Here is a 22,431-nt window from a genome sequence, read left to right as displayed (position 1 = left end):
AAGGAATACATTTCCTGGAGCCATGCTTGCTACTGACTCTTCAGTAAGTCATTTAATCACCCAGTACTTCAATTACTTCGTGTGTGTTAAATAGAAGTGCTGGCTTAGAATTGTCAGGAAGATCACTTTTGTATCTAACAACCCACCTGTCTATGAAATCTTCGTTGAATACGTTGGTGGTCACAGTTTTTTGAACTCTTTAGTTGTTCCTTTGGGGGAGGGGGGGATGGTAATTCTTTTAGTAGTGTATATGCTTACTCTCTCATATTAATATACTATATGTTTTATAATAAAAGAGGCTATCTGTATGTATACATGCTATATAATCTTCCACTTTATTTTGATGCCAACAGATGCTTAAATTATTTCTCCAAGTTGCTTAGTATTGCATTGACTATAACATACACATACGAAATTATTCACTCTGTCCTTTATTTCATTATCAGTGGGAATGTTTTAAATTATATTTGACCTCAATGACCTCATGATGACACCATTTTCGTTCAAAGATCTAATCTCTCTAAATACTGCACTATTACACTATATGTTTTTATTCAGCATCTGCTTCAATTAAATCAATTCCTGAACCTTTTTCATGGTGTACTTCCTGACACAGAATTATAGCTTTGTGATAATTCATAAGCTGACCTGGTTATTAATATTAATGTAATGATGAATGATTAATGACCTTTTTGTTTACATTGCTAAGTAAAATAATACTCTTGATACTAAAGCCCTCAAAACCTAGAGATGGCAAAGGTTGACTATTAAACCATTTTATTAAAGTATTGAGTCGGGAGTACTGTATTTTCATTTTGGTGAAAGACTTGATGTGATTTGATTAATGAGGCCAATTACGTGTTTTTATAATGTTCTGTTCTACAACCTAGGTAAATAATATTATACAAGAAATATTTGCAGATGTCCAGATTTTTACATACTTACAGTTTCCTATGTAGCATAAGCTCAACACTTTTTAATATTAAGGATATGTTAAGTAGTGGTTACTACTTAAAAAACTGTCCAAAAAGCAACACACAATTATATACAGACTGTACCATCTCTATTCTCATTTAGCTCCAAGTAGAATTTTGCCAGAAGTAGATTTTCTTGACAACATTCAAAACTATATGGCAAAGTTCATGTTACCAAAACACAAAAGTTAAATCTCTTGTTACTCATAATTACATAGACAAAAGCAAAACCATCTAGTAATGAAAAGAATTAAAAGAACTTTGGTAAATAAAAAAACCTTAAGATTTACATCCATGAATGTAAAGATAAACTGTTTACAAATATGGTACTTATTATTAGCTAGTTTTTTGTATTTTGAACTTAGCATATGTTAATATTAAAATGAAACTTTAAAAATAGGACTCAGTTTGGTTTAAGTTAAAGAAAATTACTTACCAGTGCCTTTATAATATTTTGTACAATTACCATATTCAATATCCTCCTTTTTAATATCAAATTGAGGTAAGGCAATTTTTTCTAACTGAACAGGATCGCCTGACTGCCAGATAAATCTTAAATCATCAGTTGTGTAACCAACTACAAACAAAAATAAGCAAAAAAAAGTTAGTTTGAAATATAATTACTATGCTTTTTAAAATGTTAATAACATATTTAACACAAAGTATAAGGAAATAGGGTTACCTTATATGATTTGCAAAAGTATATAAAAAGGTAAAATCTATGGCCATAATGAAATTATTAGAACAAAAATTAGAAATCATTGGCTTCCAGAAAGAACATATTAAAATAGTCAGCATGCTGCAAAAAATTGAAATCATGTAGTGTCATGTACTACAGTAATTTGTTCCTCTCTATCAGAATTCTGATTTATCATCATTGAGCAAATAATACTTTTCTAATGTGAAATACACTATCTGAAAATTATTAAAGAAACTTAAGCACGAAAACATTTATTTGAAGAAATTTCTCTAAAGGAACTGCATTGCCACTGGACAGCAATAAAAAAAATTCTCAAATGGATATCAGCACAAAATCCTGAAGCATGTAGTTTGGGCTTTGATAAAGTGGCTAAAATTCCAGAATTCTATGAGGTTCTGAAGCATGGTGTAGTCTATCATGGAATTCTAAAGTGCATGTACTTTTAAAAGTAGTACTATCGTGTACTTGGTAGTAAAAGTAAATGTAAATATGTAAATGTAAATGTAAATATGGGATTTCTCACATATGAGAAGGTGTGCACACATGTATACTTATGAGCTCCACAAAATCCCATGTTGTACTAAAAGGCAGTACATATTATTCACATATAGCGTTCAGTTTTAGTAAATTAAAACTGAAAAAGCAAATGACCACTAAGTAACTTTAAAATGTAACATTTAACAGACATATGTAAGATATTTGAAAGGTTTGTTATTTTTTACTCTCCATCTACAAATCACATATACAGGTTTTTAGGCTAATGGTTCTTTATGTCAATGACAATTTTTTTTTAAATTTTATTTATGACCTTTTAAAAAATATAATATGGTAGTAAATTAAGTAACATGTTTTACAGATAATCATTTCTAGTATATATCTATAATAAAAATTATCTTTATTATAATAAAATAATAATTTCTATATAGAAATACAGAAAACTTCATGAAAAATACATTTTATACATCCTTAGATAATAAATCCTTAGATAATAAAGGCTATTTTTTTGTCTTCTAAACTTTCTGCTATGAAAATGTGGTTTTAACATCAGATAAGTTTTATAAATTAGGACAGTTCTCTTTTACCTTGCCTATGTTATAAATTCAAATGAGATTGACAAGTAGAATAACTTAGACATATGTATGACATGAGTTGAACTGGAATTAGGAACTAGAACCAAAAAAGCATTCTTCTATATTGCAAATCAATATAACAGAAGAACTATAAGTTACTTAAGTCATGTAATCTAATGGTTACTTGTCATCCAGAAACTAGTGTTAAAAGTGTTATCTAAGATATTAGCAAAAATATTGACTGTATGTTTTAAGCATTTTTATCCCATAATCACTTAGCGGCACAGTTACATACAGCTTTCCAGTTGCATCTTGCATCGTTGTGTGTCCATTGGAAACAGGGTCAAGTCCAAAGGGCATGAAAGAGTAATAGATAACCTGTAAGTAGAGACAGTCTTAGAAGTCACTGAGTATACTTATCTGTGTTCTACAGATTTTGAAAGGAAAATATAAATGTACTGATGTTGAAGCTAAGAGTACCTCATGCTGACAAGAACATCTCCATCCCGAAAAATAAACAGAAGAATATTTTCCTGGGTTACATCATGAAAATTGGCACTTTTTTCATTTGCAAAAAATAAATCAGGTTTCCAAAGACACTTGTACATTGTGGGATCCACGGTCAGTGCATCTGAACCCCGAAAATCACTAGGGAGTTTCAGCCTGGGATCATTCCATTTCTGTCTCAGGAAGATGTTAACTCTGTAGTCCTAGAAAAGATGTGTGGGTAGGTGTGATTTTATCATTTTTACGAATATATTCAGCATCAGAATAAGTGGGGTTTCAATGAATAGTAGCAGACATATTTGTTCTAATATCAACCAGGACCACAGCAGATCAGTCTGTAAGTTAGAACTCCGTCAACAACAAACATACACACACGATCCTTTTGGTTATTCATCTTTACTTTCTAAGGCTATTTCTATAGGATTTGCTAGTTCAATTGTCAAAATAAAACTTTACCAATAATTGCTTTATATTTATACCAACACCAATTGGAACAGTCGGTCAGATAGTGTGTATCATAAAAGCATGAGAACTGCTAAAGTATTACTACTTTTCTTCCCAGAAAAGTAGAATAAAATTTAGTTTAACTTGATTAATAGATAAAATAGGTAAGGACAAAGTGGAAATGTTTCTATTCATCTCTTACTAAGTAGCAAATTACAAAATAGTATAGTTACATATATGTATATATATATATATAACACACTTGTGTGTGTATAACATATGTAGTACCTATATGCTATCTAGCCTTTTAAAAATGATATCTTTTCTTAAAATGGAAAAAGCTATCTTGACTATTCCTATCTGTGAATTATTATGAGTTTGAGATTATCAATTCTATTTTAGAGTGAACTGAATGAGTCAATCCAATGAGATTTGACTATGAAAATTTTGTAATGTTTAAGTAAAGTTCATTTTAAACTAGTACAAAATGTCTGAAATATGCTGTTTAGAAAATTTTGCTTTTACCTAATTCCTAAAATTTTAATTTTAAAACTGTAAACATTAAATTCTATCAAAACATATTTTAAGAATATGTGAAGTAAGGGACTTATTCAATATCTTAATACGTTTTATATTTGCTAGTGAAACTTGGTGCCTATATGCTTAGGTCTTTTGATTTTCCTTTTATACTTCATTTTATATTTCTGAATTAATTTTAATGATTTCAGAAAATGACAAAAGTGCTCAAATTATATTGGAATTCAACATCTTTATTTTCAATATTAAAAATTCACAAAACACTACAGTCTTTCATAAGATCAAACTGAATTAAATCACAAACTTCAAATTGAAATACAAGCAATTAAATAGGAAGAAAGACCTTTTGCTAAAGACCTTTTCATTTCTAATATAAATATAGCATAAAAACACATGCTTTATAGATATATAAAATGACGATAATGCGTAAGGAATGAATATTGACTTTAGAAAAAGTTGGGGGGATTTACTTTCTCGTGATTTTTTTGTATATACAGACTACAGTAATTGGAGAAATGAAACTCACATAGTAACAATATACATTTACTGAAGTACAGATGGTGCATTAAGATGTAATCTGTCTACATCTCACAGCTTCCTTAAACTTGATGTTTACTATAAACTTCAACATATAATACAATTAATTCTTTAAAATCATATACAGGTGGTTTTAAAGAAAAAAACTAAGGGTTATATGTTGACCTTGAACATGTTCTGGACCAGTGAAAAAAGTATGTAACATTCTTCTAATCAAATGAACATGAATTAAACAGAAAGTAAAAGGAATACTCTAATCCTAGAAAAATGATGGCCTGCATTACACTGTTAAGTGAACATTTTTTCCAAAATATATGTGTATCATAAAATTAACTACTGGACCAATTAACTACTGATTATTTCATATCTGACTGTGATTGTGACAGTTTTGATATCTAAGTAAAAGACCATCATAATTTGAGAATGATGAGGCCCCAGCCAACTGTGTGCCAGAATACTGCTTCCTGTGCCTGGTGGCCTCCAAGCGCCTCCTCTTGTGAGTCATACTGATCTAGTATTTCTACAGACAGCTCAATGATAGGCTTTCCTACCCTGTTCTGCTCCACTGTTGCTCTCTTGCAAGCTGTGGTCCTGCATTCACAGTGCAGGGTTATCCACTGTGCTGCCGCAATTTAGTTGTGAGGACACACAGCAGGTGAAACCGGCACCTTCACTGCTGCGGGACTCCTTCACGTGCTTAGTTCCAAGTAATTCTCATATTTGATGCTCCGGTTGCAGGCTGTTCCATTTATATAGTCTTTTTCAAATTGTTTTATGTGTCATTGATTGTCAGCATTCTCTGCAGTTATTTCTGTAAAGCTAGGGATTATTCGCAGGTGATTCTTAGTATCCAAAGCATGAAAAGCAATATATGGTTAGTAAATGATTTTTTTGAAAGGAATGATTGGACCAAAAAGTCAATTAGGGATTTAGGAGTAATTTATGTCAATGTTTTTTGAAAGCGTGTGATGTATTCTGTGCTTGTATTCCCCTGTTTGAAACATCGGAATTAAATTAATTTACCTTACAGCGATGCTATATTAATTATCACATTAGGATGTTAGTATCCTTATTTTTTATATTAAGAAACTAAATTCGTAGAGGTTAAGACTTGTATGGGGTCAAAGATGCCAAGATTCAGATCTTAGATTTAAATCAGGATCTTTGTATTTCCAAGCCCATACTGATTCCTTTATTCTAAGCTTTATAATTTGATTAATATAATTTTTAAAAGTCATTTATGGCAGCATTTTAAAAAGTGGGATGTACTGTAAATTAAAATATTCATATATCACTTGTAATTTTTCTCACAGGTTTTATCAAAGCTTCTAATGCTACACAGGGTCTTTACACTAAACAGTGTTCTTCTCATTATAATGTTTTGTAGTTAATACACTGACAAATGGTACACACATTATTAGTTCATATAGAACCATTGATTAGAATTCAAAAAGGATTTAGAAAAATGAAATTCACATGGAGAAACACTATTAGAATAATTATTAAAAGCCAAAAAAATAATTTTAATGAGTCACTTTAGAACAGTTAACCATATCATTTTTGAAATAAGTGTAATGTATAATAATGCTCCCAAAAGAATGTATGCATGTGTGATGATTTTAATGGAAATTCAATATAAAGGAGATTTAATGTTTGAAGTTCCACCCGAGACATGGTAGGATGACTTCTTTTTTAAATATCCTTCAGTTAAAAGTCAGTGTTGCTTTAATTCCTGCCATATATCTTGAACATTATTATAAAATGTTGATATAAGATCTTTAAAAAAAAAAACACCTGAGAAGATAAAATTATATATTCCAAAACACAATCTTTTGGTCTAGATAAAGAATATTTAGGATAACTTAATATTTATATATCTATGTCTATATATATTTATTTTATATATTTATATATCTGTAGATATTTATATATCTATGTCTATTTATCTAGGATATATATAAAATATAATATATATATAATATATATAACATTCTATTAAAATAAGAAAGTCTAGTATTATATCAAAGTAAAATGTCCTAATTCTAGAATTACTGGCAAATTGTTTAGGTGATTAACCCAAATATGGCTGAAAGGCTCTTATCAAGTATATGAAGTCTCAAGTCTCAAGTTTTCTCTATTTTTCACTCATCTCTATTTTAGTAAAAATTTGAGGTACACAATAGCGATAATAAAAAGCATACAGAAATAATCAAACTAGAACTAAATGTACAACAGCCATGCGGTGTTAATCATTCCAAGATTCATTCACTACCTGCCAAGCAGAAAGCACAATGAGACACTTAAGTGTTGCTTTCCATTAACAGGGCATATGTATCATAAGGAGAGCATTTTCATAGATAAAACTTTGAGGGATAGATGTATTTTTGTAACATATTTAGATTAACTAGATCTAGAACATGGTAAATATTAATATAATGATATGGTAATACATGTATAAATAAATGAAAAATTAAATACATAAAGGAAGAATTCAACTTGTGTATTTTAATGGGATGATCATTCCCGAAGGAAAAAACCAAGGTTTTTTTTAAGAGGACTGACAATCTTATCTGTTTATTTTTCATATTGACTCTTAATGACAAGTCAAGGATATAGTATTCTATCATAATATTGTAAATGTGTACTTTAAATGAGGTAGCTTAATGGTGACTTACCCTGATGAGACATACTATGTACAGAATGGAATGAGTTTTAGTGTATATAATTTAAGAATACTGATGATTTGGGCAGATTATTTCAAGGAAGAATTTTAGAAAATAATTTAAAATTTGGTCCTCTGGATATACCATGATTTGTTTGCCTATTCACCTCCTAAAGTAAATAATGGATGTTAGTTTTTTGTGTGTCAATATAAGTATATAAATTATAGCAACATACGTACTTAGGTGGGGTATGATAGTGGGAAAGGCTGTCTTTCAGTGCGGTGGTAAGGAATATTTTGGAGTTCTCTGTACTCTGTTCAGTTCTGCTGTGAACCTAAAACTTCTCTGAAAAACAGTACTTTCAAAAGTGAATGCAAAAACTACTATAAGCCCATCGGAGGGTGTAAATACAAGGTTAATAGAAATCATGCAAATTTTGGATATCAGTCTGAAAGATTATTATTTTCCCTTTAAGTATCATACTAAAGCCTCCTCTAACAAGTCTACTTGAGGAATGCATGATTGTCTATGAAAATATAACTTCGATTTAGTTGCCATTTTCTATTAATTAAGACTCGAGCTCTATAAAACTGAATAATTTAGAGAAGACTGATGAATTACAAATTATTTTCTTATCTGGTGGAAATGCAAATTATTCCTGTCAGGTAGAAAGATATTGCCAAAGATTATGCCTTCATTGCCTTGTGGAACATTGACAGATCTGTATTTAATTTAGCAGTCTAATTCCGGCATTCTTTCTTTCACTTCAGTTTCCTGAATTCTCCATTGAATTAGCTTTATTATCTGCATTAATGAGTGAAATAAATCACTAACTTGTCCTCACTCTATGCATGTTTTTAACTTTTCAAAAAGTGTTCTTTGTCCTAGAACATTAAACAAGGTGGCCATACGATCTCACAATTCCACTACTAGAGTGGACCCCATAAAATCAAAACCAAACCATAATGGATACTTGCGGACTCACATTCATAGCAGCATTATTGACAATATCCAAAAGATGAAAACAATCCATTTGTCCATCCACAGAAGAAAGGATAACCAGATGTGGTATTTTCAAGTACACACTATGGAATATTAGTCAGCTATAAAAAAGAATGAAACTCTAACATATGCTATAAATAAACCTTGAAAACATTACACAAAATAAGCAAGACTAAGAAAGAGTTTGTTCAGTTATTACTTAGATGGAGAATTCAAGCAAAAAATAACCCTGGGGAAGGTAAGAATCTAAATGCAGGACTTTGTACACAGAAAGTGCCCAACATATTTCTATTAATTGCGAAACTAAAGTAATGATTTCTGGGACCTATGGCAGTTGGGATATTTGTGTAGTATTCATGGAATTAACTTATATTTTTCCTTAATCACTTGATAAAAAAGACAAAATACAAAAGAAGAAAATTAAACCTGGAAATTTCTCATCCTATTTATTGCTTAATACAGTACTCTTATGATGCTTAATCACCAACAATTTTGGTTAGAATACCTAGAAGGAAAGATGATAAAGAGGAAAATAACCACGATAAATTATTGTTCGTTTTAAGGTAGATACAAAAAAAAAAAGATTTTAACAAAGAGACAAAGAGAGCTTATTTTAACTACTAAACACAGCTTTTCCTTCACATAATGTCCTTAATGATTAATGTTATTTTAACTACTAAAAACAGCTTTTCCTTCACATAATGTCCTTAATGATTAATGTTAGTGAGTATACAGCTGCATTAATGTAAGTTCAATATACCACATAAGCTTTAAGTTTCTACTGTAATCTTCCTTTTTAATGACATTTTTTTAGTAGAGCAGTGTGTATTACAATGAGCATCACCAAAAAGTTGGGCATTGCTTACTTTGACCTATTATTTTTGATCTTTATGCCTTATTATTTCATTATGAAAGTGTTTCAAATAAGTTTCTATATTAGTTATGTAGCTACTTACTATGACTCAAGTCAAGTCACAGCAAGCTTCTATATCTTTTAAGAATGTTTTAAAACTTTACAATTTAAATTAATAGTTTGAGTTCAACAGTCATTACCAAATAAAAGCTCATTAGTAAGTATGCTTTGTTTAATGTTTTATGAGCATTTCTAAGTAATCACTAGTCATTGGCATGTCAAACACTCTATATTAAGATAACTATCTTTGAAATCTTTTTATTTTCATTTTCAATTATTCAATCACAATAATTATAGCTCGATCGTTTATTTTGCAATGAACAAATTCTCATCAGAAACAGGCTTCTTTTATCAGTGGGAAATTACTTTATTGTTTTTAAAGAACGTGGTGACAAATACTATTCATTGTTCATTCCAAATAGCACACTATTAGTCATTATCTGGAAAAGGAATGTTCGCCAAAATTTTCAGTACCAATGAACATCCAAATTAAACTATTTCTTCAAGGCAATAAAACATTTCACAATAATACATGAAACCTGGTTAACTTTCATTTGTGATATTTAATATTAAAAGCTGTTTATTTATATGTGGCATTATTGTTAGGATAGTTCTTCCAGTGACTTGTCATTTTTACCTCATTCCCAATTGGCAAAATTAAACTCACTTGATGAAAAAGAATAGCAGGGAAGGTAATAATGGAGATCAGCTCTAGTAACATCGGCAACAGTGTAATTAAAGTTCTGTTAACCAAGCTATTATAAGTCTTTTTAAAAAAGCATTTCAAATCAGCATTAGTAAAGTTAGAAGTTTCAGGTAAGAACTGCTAGTTAATAACCTGCCAATAAAAATTCTTAGTTTGTATTTTAGCTATTTTTCTCAGTAAGTCTTTTTTATATAAAGGTTTTAGTTAAATATTGTTTAATAACACCTTATTAAAGCTTTTCTAAGCCTATGCCAATATTCCATTTTTATTAGGGTGCCTGCTAGGAGGTGTAATGGAGCTACACTAGAGTATAAAATTCCGAAGATTAACAGTCTGCTGGACTGGACATATAGGAAGTGCCCAACATACTTCTATTAAATAGAGCAGTGAAGAAATGATTTCTGGGACATTTGACAGGGTGAAGGCATTTGCCCAGAATTATTCATGCCATTTACTTAAATTTTTCCTAAATCACTTGAAAAAAATAACAAGTTATGGGAAGTAGAAAATAAAGCCTGGACATTTCTCATCTTTAATTGCTTAATCCAATACTCTGTGGTGCTTAATCACCAATGCTTCCGAATAAAATATCTAGAAAGAAAAGGTAAAGAGAAAGAATCATGATAAATGATTCATTTTAAGGTAGGTACAAAAAGGTGACTTTAACAAAGAGACATAAATAGTACATACTCAAAACAGCTTCTCTTTCAAATAATGCTCTCATTATAATGAAATTTAGTGAGAGTTTTTAGCTATCACCAAATGAAAAACTGATTATTCTAGCATCTCAAAATCCATAAAAGGGTACACATAGAATCAGAAAATCAGGGGCATGTGGGCAAAAGCTGTATGTAATCAGATAACCTTTCAGTAAAATATGAGCACACATATCATTTCCTATTGCTGTTGTCTCAAAATTACCAAAAACTTAGTGGCTTACAGACCACCAGTTATTAACTGACAGCTTTGGAGTTGACAATGTTAAAATTACTTTCACTGGGCTGAAGACCATAGTCTGCAGGCTGGCTTATCCTGGGGGCTCTGAGGACAGAATCCTTTCTGTGGCTTCTTCAAGCTTAGAAACCACCAGCTCGCCTGGGCTGGTGTCTTCTTCCTCACTGTAGGGCTGTAGACTCTATCTTCCTCCCTCCCTTTCAGAGGACAGTTGTGATGACCCAGGGCTCAGAAATACCATCCCCATCTCTAGATCCTTAATTCAATCACACGTATAGTATCTTTTACTTCATGAAACAAAGTACTCATAGGATTCAGAGATTAGGGTATGGATAACTTTGGATCATAATTTATTGTACCACAGGGCACAAAACCTAAAAATGAATAATATGAGGGGGAAATGAATATAAAACCATTTTAAGGGTTTTTTTTTAATCTAAGATGTAAAATTTAAAATATTGAAGCATGTATAGGGTTCCTTGTTCTACCATAAACAAAATCATGTTGAGGTATATAGCAAAAGCAGCAAATAATAAAGTTAGGAAAGTAAAAAAAAAAAAAAAAGATTTAAGGGAAGTGTTTAAATCTATGAAGGGAAATATACAAAATTGTTTTCAAAACAACAAAGGTGAGAAATTGCTAAGAACTAGGACATAGCTCTTTGAGCTAGCCCTAAATGTGATTTTTTTTTTTTTTTGACAAGAACAACTTAGTTGCTCAAAAGAGTTGAAGACTATTTATTACTAAACAAGAAATCAAGAGGCAGAAAGGCAAAGAACGTCTGGCACGATCATGAATTTTAGTGCTATAATAACTAAATATAATTGCAAAACCTGCCTAAACCAAGGAAAGAAAATGGACTGTATAAACAGGCTTTCATTTCTCTGGAGGAACTCTTAGATATTCCTGATGAGGCAAAGGACCTGTGCTTAGATTATTACAATCAACCATGTTATCACATGTTTCCATCATGAATGTAATAGTTCACATTTTCAATTAAGAACATCCCACTGCTCTACGTTGAAAATAAGGACTGAATGGGAAAATCAACAAGCATTATAAGCATAACTGTATAGCAGATGCTCTCTGGACTCTAACAAACCACTCTTCTTACTAGTTTGCAGGTTTGCAGCCACATATAAACTGAGAAAATTAGAAATGACTGCTCTAGTGACTTCAAATTAGGATGATTCCATTTACTTGACAATTTTGGGGATGCTACAATTAATGTCAGTAAATATCACTTAAAGTATTAAAATGATACCTCAAAAAAATGTAAGGTAGCAGAATGCAAACGAACACAGAGATCTCAGAAATAGGAACTAGAAAGCTATAAAATGAGACCATAAAACAAGCTGAAGGAACATATAACTGGGGAGGTGTGGAAGGGCTTAAGGAATATTTATATGGCTGTAATTTTTCCTCCACCACATAATTATGGTTTGCAAATAAATGTGAGCTTACTTTTAGTTTAGTCAGAAATATTTAGCATCTAAATTAAAAATCAGACATGAATAAGCAGGAAAGAATGTTTTTCAAATAGAGTTGGTTAAAACTCCCCAACAACAGCAATGCTAAAACCTATCACCCCGATTGCTCCTTTGTTTGATAATCAACTTTATACTCTCAGGCTGGGTTGCCCTCTCTCTGCAGAAGTTGCCCTACATCTGTCTGCCACCTGCCTGCCAGCTATTTATAGTACATCCTCCCCCAAGCTCTGTGTTCTGACTTGTGCTTTCTGGAATAAGTAACTGCCCATGGAGGAAGAAAGGTTTGGTTGGGGAGTAAAGTGCAAGACAGTATTGAAGCTTCTCAAATTTAAGGACTTAACTTCAGCAGGTTTTTGTCAGAGAAAATTTCTAAGAGGTTATCAGTGAACAAAAAAACACAACTATACAAAGGAGCTACTAATAAACACAAACACCCTCATTTCTTCAGGGTGAGATTCTACTGTGAAATATACTAAAGTATATAAGCATGGTAACCAGTCACCATCAGCAAAAGCTCTTATGCCAGTAGATACATCATTACTGTATTTTTGTAATTGTTTACTCCTTTAGGTCACACCTCAAATATAAAATATGTCTGTGCTTAAGTCTGTGCAGTGCCAAAGCACCCTGCGATGTTTCTTCAAAATCCCAGCATTTAGACAAATCTAATATTTTTTTGATTTTCCTGCTTCCCACTTTTCATTTTATTTTTAAGAAACATCTTCTCTGACTATTATCAAAAAGACCAGAGATAACCAATGTTGACAAGGATGTGGAAAAAAGTGAAGCCTTGCCAACTATTGTTGGAACTATAATAGGTGCAGCTATGAAAAGTGGTGTGAAGTTTACTGAAGAAATTGAAAAAGAATGACCATATGATTCAGCAGTCTTACTTCTGGGTATTTCTATAAAGGACACAAAACCATTTTCTCTAAGGGATAGCTGTACACCCATGTTCACCAAAGAATTATTTACAGTAGCCACAGAATAGAGAGAACCAAACTGTGTGTCAATGGATAGAGGGACTGGGAAATTAACAGAATTTTATTAAGCCTTTTAAAGAAAAAAAAAAAAAAAGACCATTTCTGCTGGCGCAGCACAACACTATGAAGTTACTGCAGCTTCAGCTTTGGCAAGAGTTCGATTCCCGGCCAGAGAGGTGGCCCACATGTCATGCAGACCTCTCCTGTCTCCCCTTTACTCCCCTCGGCTCCCTTCGGCAGTGTATTTCGTTGATCTGCCTGTTCTGCTCCCCACTCTGTCTCTGGTGAATCCTCTCACTGCCCCTGCACCTCTGGCCTGTACTCCAGTTCTGTATGCAGAAATAAATAAATATTTTTAAAAAGACAGTTTTGTCATCGCCAACAACCTGGATGAAACTGAAGTACATTTTAATGCATAAAATAAACCAGACCGAAAAAGACAAATACTTCATGGTATCATTTCTAGGTGGATCCTTAAAGAACTATTGAACTCATAGAAACAGTTGAAAAAGTCTGTCAGGGACTTAGGAAGTAGGGTAAATATAAAAGGTTGGTATAGAATGCAAGTTTTCAGTTACAAGATAAATTGGTGGATTTAGAGTAAAAAATGATGACTGCTACTAACAGTAATTGTAGAGCTGAAACTTTTGAGGAGAGTAGTACTTACATGTTCTCAAAAACAAATAGGAATGAAGATAAAGAAGCAAGGTGGTGGTAGACGTGGCAGTTAACTTTATTGGGGGAATTGTCTATGTACATCAAGTCATCATACACACTTTAAATATATTACAATTTTCTCAATTATACTGCAACACAATTGAAAAAATAAAATAGGCCTATACCAGGTGATTGGAAGAAGTAAAAAAAGAAACAGCTGCTAGTAATATAGATCCCATCCACACATGTACGTTCTTCTAATTTCCCTCTTGAGTTATCACTATCATTTCCAAACAGTGTTTGTCACAGATAGTGAAGAACAAGTTTTGTCTAGATCAATGTTTTTCTTTAGAAGAGTTCTTAATGTTATCTATAAATCTTAATAGCGTGTGCCTTTCCTAACTATTAAGCAATGAGGTATTAGAGCATTTGTTTTTGAAGAAGCTAAGCAAATCTATAAAATATGACAAACTCAATTGACACATCTATAAAACTGTTTTATTGGGATTATGAAAGAAGCATTGCTGAAAGCAAAAAACAGTAATTAGGATTAAGCAGAATATTTAAGTCTATTTGATGCGTTTCATACTGATTCTGAATATTTGGCTATGTTTGCACAACACAGAATGAAAGACAGTTGGTTTTATCCAGGTTAGTTTAACAGAATAAATAGCAAATATAAATAATGTAGTTTCCCTGGATGAGTTCCCTAAAATTTTTTAAATTACTGCTTGACGTTAACTCACTTTGTGTTTGATAAATAGCAGGATTTATATAGTCTCTTAATCAATCAATATTAGCTAATGTGAAAAATTTTATGTTCACTATTGAGTGCATATTCCACATTTCATAGAAAATGACAAAGTAGAATGCATTATTCATGAAATAATTCAGAAAATTGTAGTATATCAGACAACAAAATGAATCACACAGAAATAGCTAAATTTCAGTAAAGAAGTTACAAGATTTAAAAAATAAACAAATGACAGACATGAGAGACCTGGATTGAAAAGAGGGAATAAAGTGCGTCAGCCTACTCATAAAAAAACTCCAAACAGAGATTAAGATCAGAAATAAATAGTAGGGCAAAGAACCCAGAATGAGAACTGGTTGAATCTGATCCCAGAAGTATTTTGGACTAACTATCATGATGAATCTGTGCAGGAGAACCATAGGGGATCTGTTAGAATATATGAAATATTTTACTGTAATCCTCGCATACTCTACAAGAACTCTCCCTTTTCTAACACTTCTTTCCACCAGGTATTTTTCAGGTGGATACAATCAATACGGATGGGACCTAGAGAAGTTTAGGCATCTGGATTTGGGAGACACCCAATACTCATTAAATAAGAGATGCACTAGAGATACCTACCCAGCTATGACACACTGCAGCTTTATGCAAATAAGAAAAAATATCCTTACTTAGCTACCCCTAAAGAGATGTTTCCAGTAGCCTGTACCGTCCTGACAGTGTAGGTTTAGGGTTAGTGCAATGGAATCGTGAAAAATAAAATGGTCCAGAGAAGAGAACAGGGACCAAATAAATCCCTTTAATGTTTTTCTTACTTTGGCAAATGAAAATGAGTGCTTGGTTAGATGAAGTACATTTTCAGTTAATGTGTCCTGCCCATGTCTGCTGAGTGACACACGGCGGGCTGTCTCTTATTTCAGAGCCGTGGCCCCCAAGGATCTAGTCTGTTAGTCTGTGTCATTAAGTAAGCCAGGGTCACAGAGTGATTTTTGGACTTAATTTAAAATCCTCTTTTTAATAGTTCTCTAAACATATACATCTACATGCTGCCTAAAAGACTCATTTATTCAGAGCTAAATACATGCTTCTATAAACAATAAGTAGATAATATTTTCATCACAACTGATCAAAAATAGGTGTCATAAATTTAGCACATTATACAACTGCTTTTATCTTGCTACAGGAATAAATAAATATGTAAATCGTTCTTTTTCTAGCCTGAGATATTTGCTACAAATTATATTGTATTCTATGCATAACAAAAGCATCTCAAAAGAATACAGAAGTCTGGGAACTTCTTTCTCCAAGATGAAGTATCATTTTAGCGTGTTTTTTTTTTAAGGGCACAAATATTCTAATGAATACCCGAATAATCTAAAACATCAAAAAGCAAGTAGAATTTATTGACTATCTTTTGAGAAACTAATAGACAAGGCCATCACTCAGGAAATCTCCCAATGAAACTGCAGATGTCTTTGTCCCGATATGTCTTTGTCCCGATATGGAGTGTGGGGTTGGGGAGCAACCACACCCCACACCTCTCTTTTCTGTTTTTTTTTTCTTTTCTTTAGTTTTTACATCATTCTTAATTTTGTGCATTTTTTCATCTCAGTTGTAATCCCAGGGTGCTTCTCACTACCAATTCACCCATGAGCCATCACCATAGTCCCATGCTCTCTTCCCACAAGAGTTATGATCCCACTCCCCTTTCCACCCCATAACATGTCTCCCACTTAAAGTTGTTGTTTTCATTTCTACTTTATTATATTTGCTTCTCCCCTCCTCCTCCCCCCCACACTGGTCCTTTATGCTCCTGTTATGAGTGAAACCATCTGATATTTTTTTTCTTTCTGCCTTATTTCACTGAGGATGATCCCTTCCAGCTCCATCTGTGTTGCTGCAAAAGGCATGAGTTTGTCTTTTTTGATTGCTGAGTAATATTCCATTGTGTATATGTACTTTTCAAGACAGGAGCTTGCCTATCACTGCCTCCTTCTCTTCATTAGCCTTTCTCCTATTTACATAATATTTTCAAGAGACTCCCCTGTTGAATTTCTGAAAATCAGTGTTCCTCTTTGCTTTTTTACAGATCTTTACTCCTAAGATCACAAAGTCAGCTCAATGGGGAAAAAAATAGATTTGTGTGAAAAAAATAGGGAAAAAAATTGTGAATACTTTCATGTTTCCGAATTCCATACACAGAACCATATTAGAGAGAAAAAAAAAAAAGTGTTCTAGAGTATAAATTGCTTTAGTCTTTCTTCTATGTGATAACCCATTAGTTGTTCAGAGTGATTTTATTAATTCTTCCAAGTTTATAAGTTTTAATGTATTGTTAGAATTTAATTTGATTTGCAAAATTGCATAGATACTGAAATCATCGATTTAGAAAAACCTTGGGATTTGTATACTTTATACTAGAAAAAACATGCATTTTTTTCCTCAAAGTTACTCCTTACTTTTCAATTGTAATATTATTAATTTTACTAACCTCTAGTTAACATTTTGATAATTAAATATATTAAGTTAATTGTAATCTTACCATTGTTGTCTCTTGAATGGAGCCAAAACTGTTGATAAAAATGTTGACTACTACATCGACAGGAATACCTATGAATAAAAAATTAAATACATTTGTTAGTTGTGAAAAACATGGTCAGATGCTTCATATTTTTATGATTTATGCATTTGAATATTATATTTTTCCAGTCTACAAAGGCTGTAAAATTCAGTCTAACACATTCATAAATGATATTAACTAAATATCACTTAAAATATACAACTTCTAAATGGGGTTATAATCCAAATAAAATTAGTTAAATGAGTTATTAATGTTATTTACTCCAAAATATGTCTTTCTTAAATTGTAGAAAATATAAGAAAACACATGTCTAAAATGTTAAATTTGATTGTTACTTTTAATAAAATATAATTTTTTCTTTAAAAGTCTTAAAAAGTGTTAATTTTTTACATTTTTTTTAATTTTTTACATTTTTATAATCATTTCAAATTCTTATTTTAATTTGTAAAGCAGTATTCAATATATTTTGCTTACAATGACCACATCTTGATTTTTGATTCATGAAAATGCTAAGTTCATCAGACCTATAATAGAGCCATTATAAATATTTTTGCCTGACCTGTTGGGGTAATTTGGAGGTTCATTGAGTGAGACTAAGGTATAATGTTCCAATTTTTTTTCTTTCTTTCTCTTTATTTTCTTCTTTTTGTGGGCTGCTAGTGGGCTAACAAAGGGAACATGTGAATTTAGCCTTTTAGCCACAAAACCACTGACTGATGAAAAACAGGTGGTGAATCAATATATGGTAGAAACGTGACGACCCAGACCAGGGCTGCTGTTGAAAGTAACTGAATAGGTTCTGGTAATGAATAAACCCCCCTGTTTTTACAACATAGTTGTATAACTTCAGTGACTAGAAGCAGCTGCAGATTTGTTTTTTGTCTGTAAAGACGAAAAAAAAAATCTAGCCTTATAATATTAATCTGATCTACATTAATACCTCTTTATAAATAGCAACAAAGATAACAGTTTTGCAAAGACTTTTTTGTCCCCCATGACATTTCCTAATATATCAAGAGTACAGCATAAAGTAAAAGAAAAAAAAAAAATGCACATGCACTATATAATCTCATGGCTTTTATTGCAAGTATTGTTCTTTGATCGCAAGTATGCTGTTATTTTGTTGGATTAAAGATAATTTATGATGTAGAAATCACACTTCTATTCACAAAGTTAACTTAAAAAAAAAAAAATAAAACCAGATAGGCACCTTTTTTTTTTTTTTAACAAAACCATAGAGGGTAGTTTGTTACCAATGTAAAATCTAACAAAAAATAAAACAAAATCTATAAACATCCATCATAACCGTTCACTTTCCTTAAATAAGTGTGTGGACATTCTCCGACAAATTATACTTTGCAATATGTAAACCAGGTCTGCATCTAGAACCTAAATTTTAAATCACTATGATTAAGAAAGCTACAGTTTCAGAGATTTGTCTATTAGTTCATTAATGTATCTTTTTTTGTGTTTTTTTTTTTAACCAGGGACCATATAATTCCACTAAAATTACTATTTTTGCTTTGAATAATTTTGGTATGAAATTGCTCTGATTCTAAGTACTTTATAAGATACGTACATATCTATTTGAATACTTAACTGATTTGAATGTCTACAGATAAAATTAAGTTTTAAACTGCAAAAAATATAGTATTTCTTGGAGAAAAACAAACCTTTGAAATTTGGTCTTATTCTGGGGTCATAACTGACCAATAGCCTATTCAATATATTGCTGGTTGAGTTGGCAGGTACTCGAGCAAGGTCCTCTGCTGACTGCTGGCTAAAGAGGAAAAATAAAACCAGACAAAACTTTGATAAGTATTTAAAAATAACAAGCAAAGAACTAGGTCACTTTGAGTAGAGAAACTGGTTTTCTTAGGCAAGTGCTTAACAACATCACTTTAGCAACTAGAAGGGAATAAAAAGTAGTAGGCAATGTTGGAAGTCCATGAGATTTGTCATTAAAAAATAAGAATTAAAAAATTAGCACTTAATTTTACCAGTGCATAAAACAGTGTCCCAAATATTCTTGTTACTTTCATGTAAATAAAATTAAGGAGGCATTTTGCTTGTCCATCATAATCTAGACAAACAGAGAGAGTGAAGATGATGTAACAGCAAAAGAAAATCAGCTAAAATAGTTTTTGAGTAATATAGAATATTAACCTTCTGCCTAAGCACAGAAGGTCTGTGGATACTGTAGGGTGACATAACTAAGGATGATAGATTAAGTTCCTAAAACCGCTACAAGTATATTTATTAAATAAGATTGTCCAAGAATTCACAATGAATGTTCTCCTTATTGAGAGTAATGTTATCCTGGGGAAATGATAAGAGAATTTTCTCTATTACTATATCAATTAAACAAGGAGTTTAATTTTCAGAGTTACAACTATCTCTTTCATATAAACATATGCATACCATATAAATACATAGCCTATATTAGTCAATTCAGCAGATACATATAAAAGTATATTTATATATACTTGATTCAAAACTGGAGCCTACTAGAATTATATTTTGTTTTGAATATTTTTAACATTAAATTGTTCTGAATGTGTGTGTATCTATATACCTATTTATAACTTATCTACCTATATTTGTTATTGCTATTTTTATTGAATCTTGACCAAGTTAGTAGTTGCTTAAGATCACTTAAAATCATTCACTTTCTTGGAAACAAATGAAATTTTTTTTTTACTCCTATATTTTTCACATCATTGTTTATTTTTCTACAATATGTGCTCATTGCTTTCTCCTTACAAATGAAAACTATTTTGTTGTTTATTGTGTGTTTGGTTTAGTTTGTTATACTACCCATGTAATCATATGTCCAAGGTTAAAAAAGTCCATGCCAATCACAAGGAAACTCTATACTTGGAGCTTCCAACACTGTGGTAAAAGTGCCAATTTCAGAAATGATATTAATTTATATGAAGCATTCTTAGATTAATGGGTTTGGCTTTGTATTGAAATCCCAGCTCTTACCTGTCAGAAAATTCTGTTAAAAAATTCTAAGTTAATAATACAATCTTCTGAGAAGAGACAACCACTACCTTTGGATTTGACAGATATAAAGAGCTCATGAAAAATCTAAAAATACTATGAATTGATACAAATAATACTTCCAAAATGATGTCAGATATTTAAAAAATGAGAGAAAATCAATTAATTAAATTTCATAAAGGTATTAGGATACTATATAGATTTTTTTTCAAAGATTTATTTATTTGTGCATACAGAACTGGGGTACAGGCCAGAGGCGCAGGGGCAGTGAGAGGCTTCACCAGAGACAGAGTGGGGAGCAGAGCAGGCAGACTGACGAAGTACACTGCTCAGGGGAGCAGCGGGCAGGTCAGGAGAAGTCTGCCGCGCCATGTGGTCTCCTCCAGGGCAGGCAGGGATCGAACTCATGCGGAAGTGGCTTCAGTTTCTTAGTGCTGTACTTTAACCTGCTTCGCCACCAGGGAGTGCCGTATATAGATTTTTAAAATTGCTTCTTATGGCCTTAGTGGCTCTAACATCAGTTGCAGAGACTTTCAGACTGGTAATGAGATTTTTCAATGCATTTCAGGTGAAATTGTAACTTCTGTAGAATCAATTGTCATCCCTTATCAAAAGACGGAAGACTCTAAAGAGAATAAGGTTATGAGGGAAAATTGAATATTAGGATGCAAAGTAGTGTTCAAACCTAAATGCACATTTTCTCATGCACAGGAGGAAAATACACTTGTATTGGATCAATTAAGTGCTAATATTGTGACTCTTGATTTAAAATCCTTTACAAGTACATTCCTTCTAAGCAATAAAATGACCAGACAACGAAAGACAATTAGCACTTAATTTTGTAGTCCAGAACATGCCAGCCTGATTCTTTTCCTCTTCCAGCTGTGAAAAGTGGCTGAATGTAACATACCACAAAATGACTTCTTGGCATAAGGATTATGTGGAATTAAAGACATTGAAAAACAGCAGGGAGAGGCTTTCTCTTAACTCCTCTAAACTGCTTAGAAGAAAAATCTGGAAAACATAATTCTATTGTTATAAATCCCCTCCCTGGGAGTTTCCTTGACCAGAGAAGACGGACTCTCACAAGTGAACCTCATACCCCGATAAACTTGTCACAATCACCTCCCACTTTTTCTTCTAAGGGCCTCTTCATCTTTCCTTAAAATCACTTACTGTTCCTTTAGTGTCTCTGCTATTCTCCTCCCCCTATTAAAGTTGTATGAGTGTACATAAGCTCTTAAATAGCACCCTTTTGAATACTGTTTTCTATTTATGCCTTGACCCCACCACATGCATGTAAAATTAATACATTTATACAATTTGTCTACTATTAAATGCCTATTGTCAGCTTATTCCATGGACCCAGGTACTAAGTCTAGGCAAAAATCCTCTTCTTCCTTAGTGTCAATCAAACCTATTTTCTACATAAATGCATGAAATTTCAGAGCACCAAAGGGATTTACATATAGCGTATTTTCCAATGTCTGTACTTACTGTATGTGACCTTATAATTTGGAATTTGAGTAGTATTATGTATACCAAATATGGAGTAATAAGAAAGAAATGGTTTCAATTAGGTCATACATTTAATGTCTGTTTTATTAAGTCTTCATATTCTAAATCTGTCTAATACTATATCCATCTGAAGATGCCATTTTATTGTATTTCAACAAATCAATAATTCTAATATATTATAAAACAGGATTTATTTCATGGAAATATGATATTCATTTCAGAAAAATTACCGCATACAAAGAGATCAAATGACTGGAGAAAAACTTTGCTTTATATCAAAAACTTTGTTTACAACCAGTTCTCTATTGTTCACAGGTCTAAACTTGAGCCAAAACCATTACTAAGAAGTCAGTCATGCAAAGAATGTATCATGCTGTAGAGCTCAATGATGTAATGTTTTCCAATACTAAAGGAAAAATCCAGAACTTTCTTTCC

At 31.9% G+C, this 22,431-nt stretch overlaps 1 protein-coding gene across 1 annotated transcript in view; it reads right to left on the bottom strand.

The window, feature by feature from the left end:
* The window catches only part of GLRB (glycine receptor, beta), a 61,896-nt gene that overhangs the window by 16,255 nt on the left and 23,210 nt on the right, over positions 1-22,431 (bottom strand). The window contains exons 2-6 of the mRNA XM_004685351.2: positions 19,146-19,252; positions 17,434-17,501; positions 3,225-3,454; positions 3,040-3,122; positions 1,411-1,551 (exon numbers count right to left, since the gene is read on the bottom strand). Coding sequence (XP_004685408.1) covers positions 1,411-1,551; positions 3,040-3,122; positions 3,225-3,454; positions 17,434-17,501; positions 19,146-19,252 — 629 coding nt within the window. The remainder of the gene's footprint in view (positions 1-1,410; positions 1,552-3,039; positions 3,123-3,224; positions 3,455-17,433; positions 17,502-19,145; positions 19,253-22,431) is intronic.

Source organism: Condylura cristata, unplaced genomic scaffold (genome assembly GCF_000260355.1).
Source record: "Condylura cristata isolate star-nosed mole 26May11 unplaced genomic scaffold, ConCri1.0 scaffold00018, whole genome shotgun sequence".
Taxonomy (NCBI): Eukaryota; Metazoa; Chordata; class Mammalia; order Eulipotyphla; family Talpidae; genus Condylura; species Condylura cristata.
The sequence above is the reverse complement of the archived record's forward strand: the minus strand, read 5'-3'. Positions and strand labels throughout refer to the sequence as shown.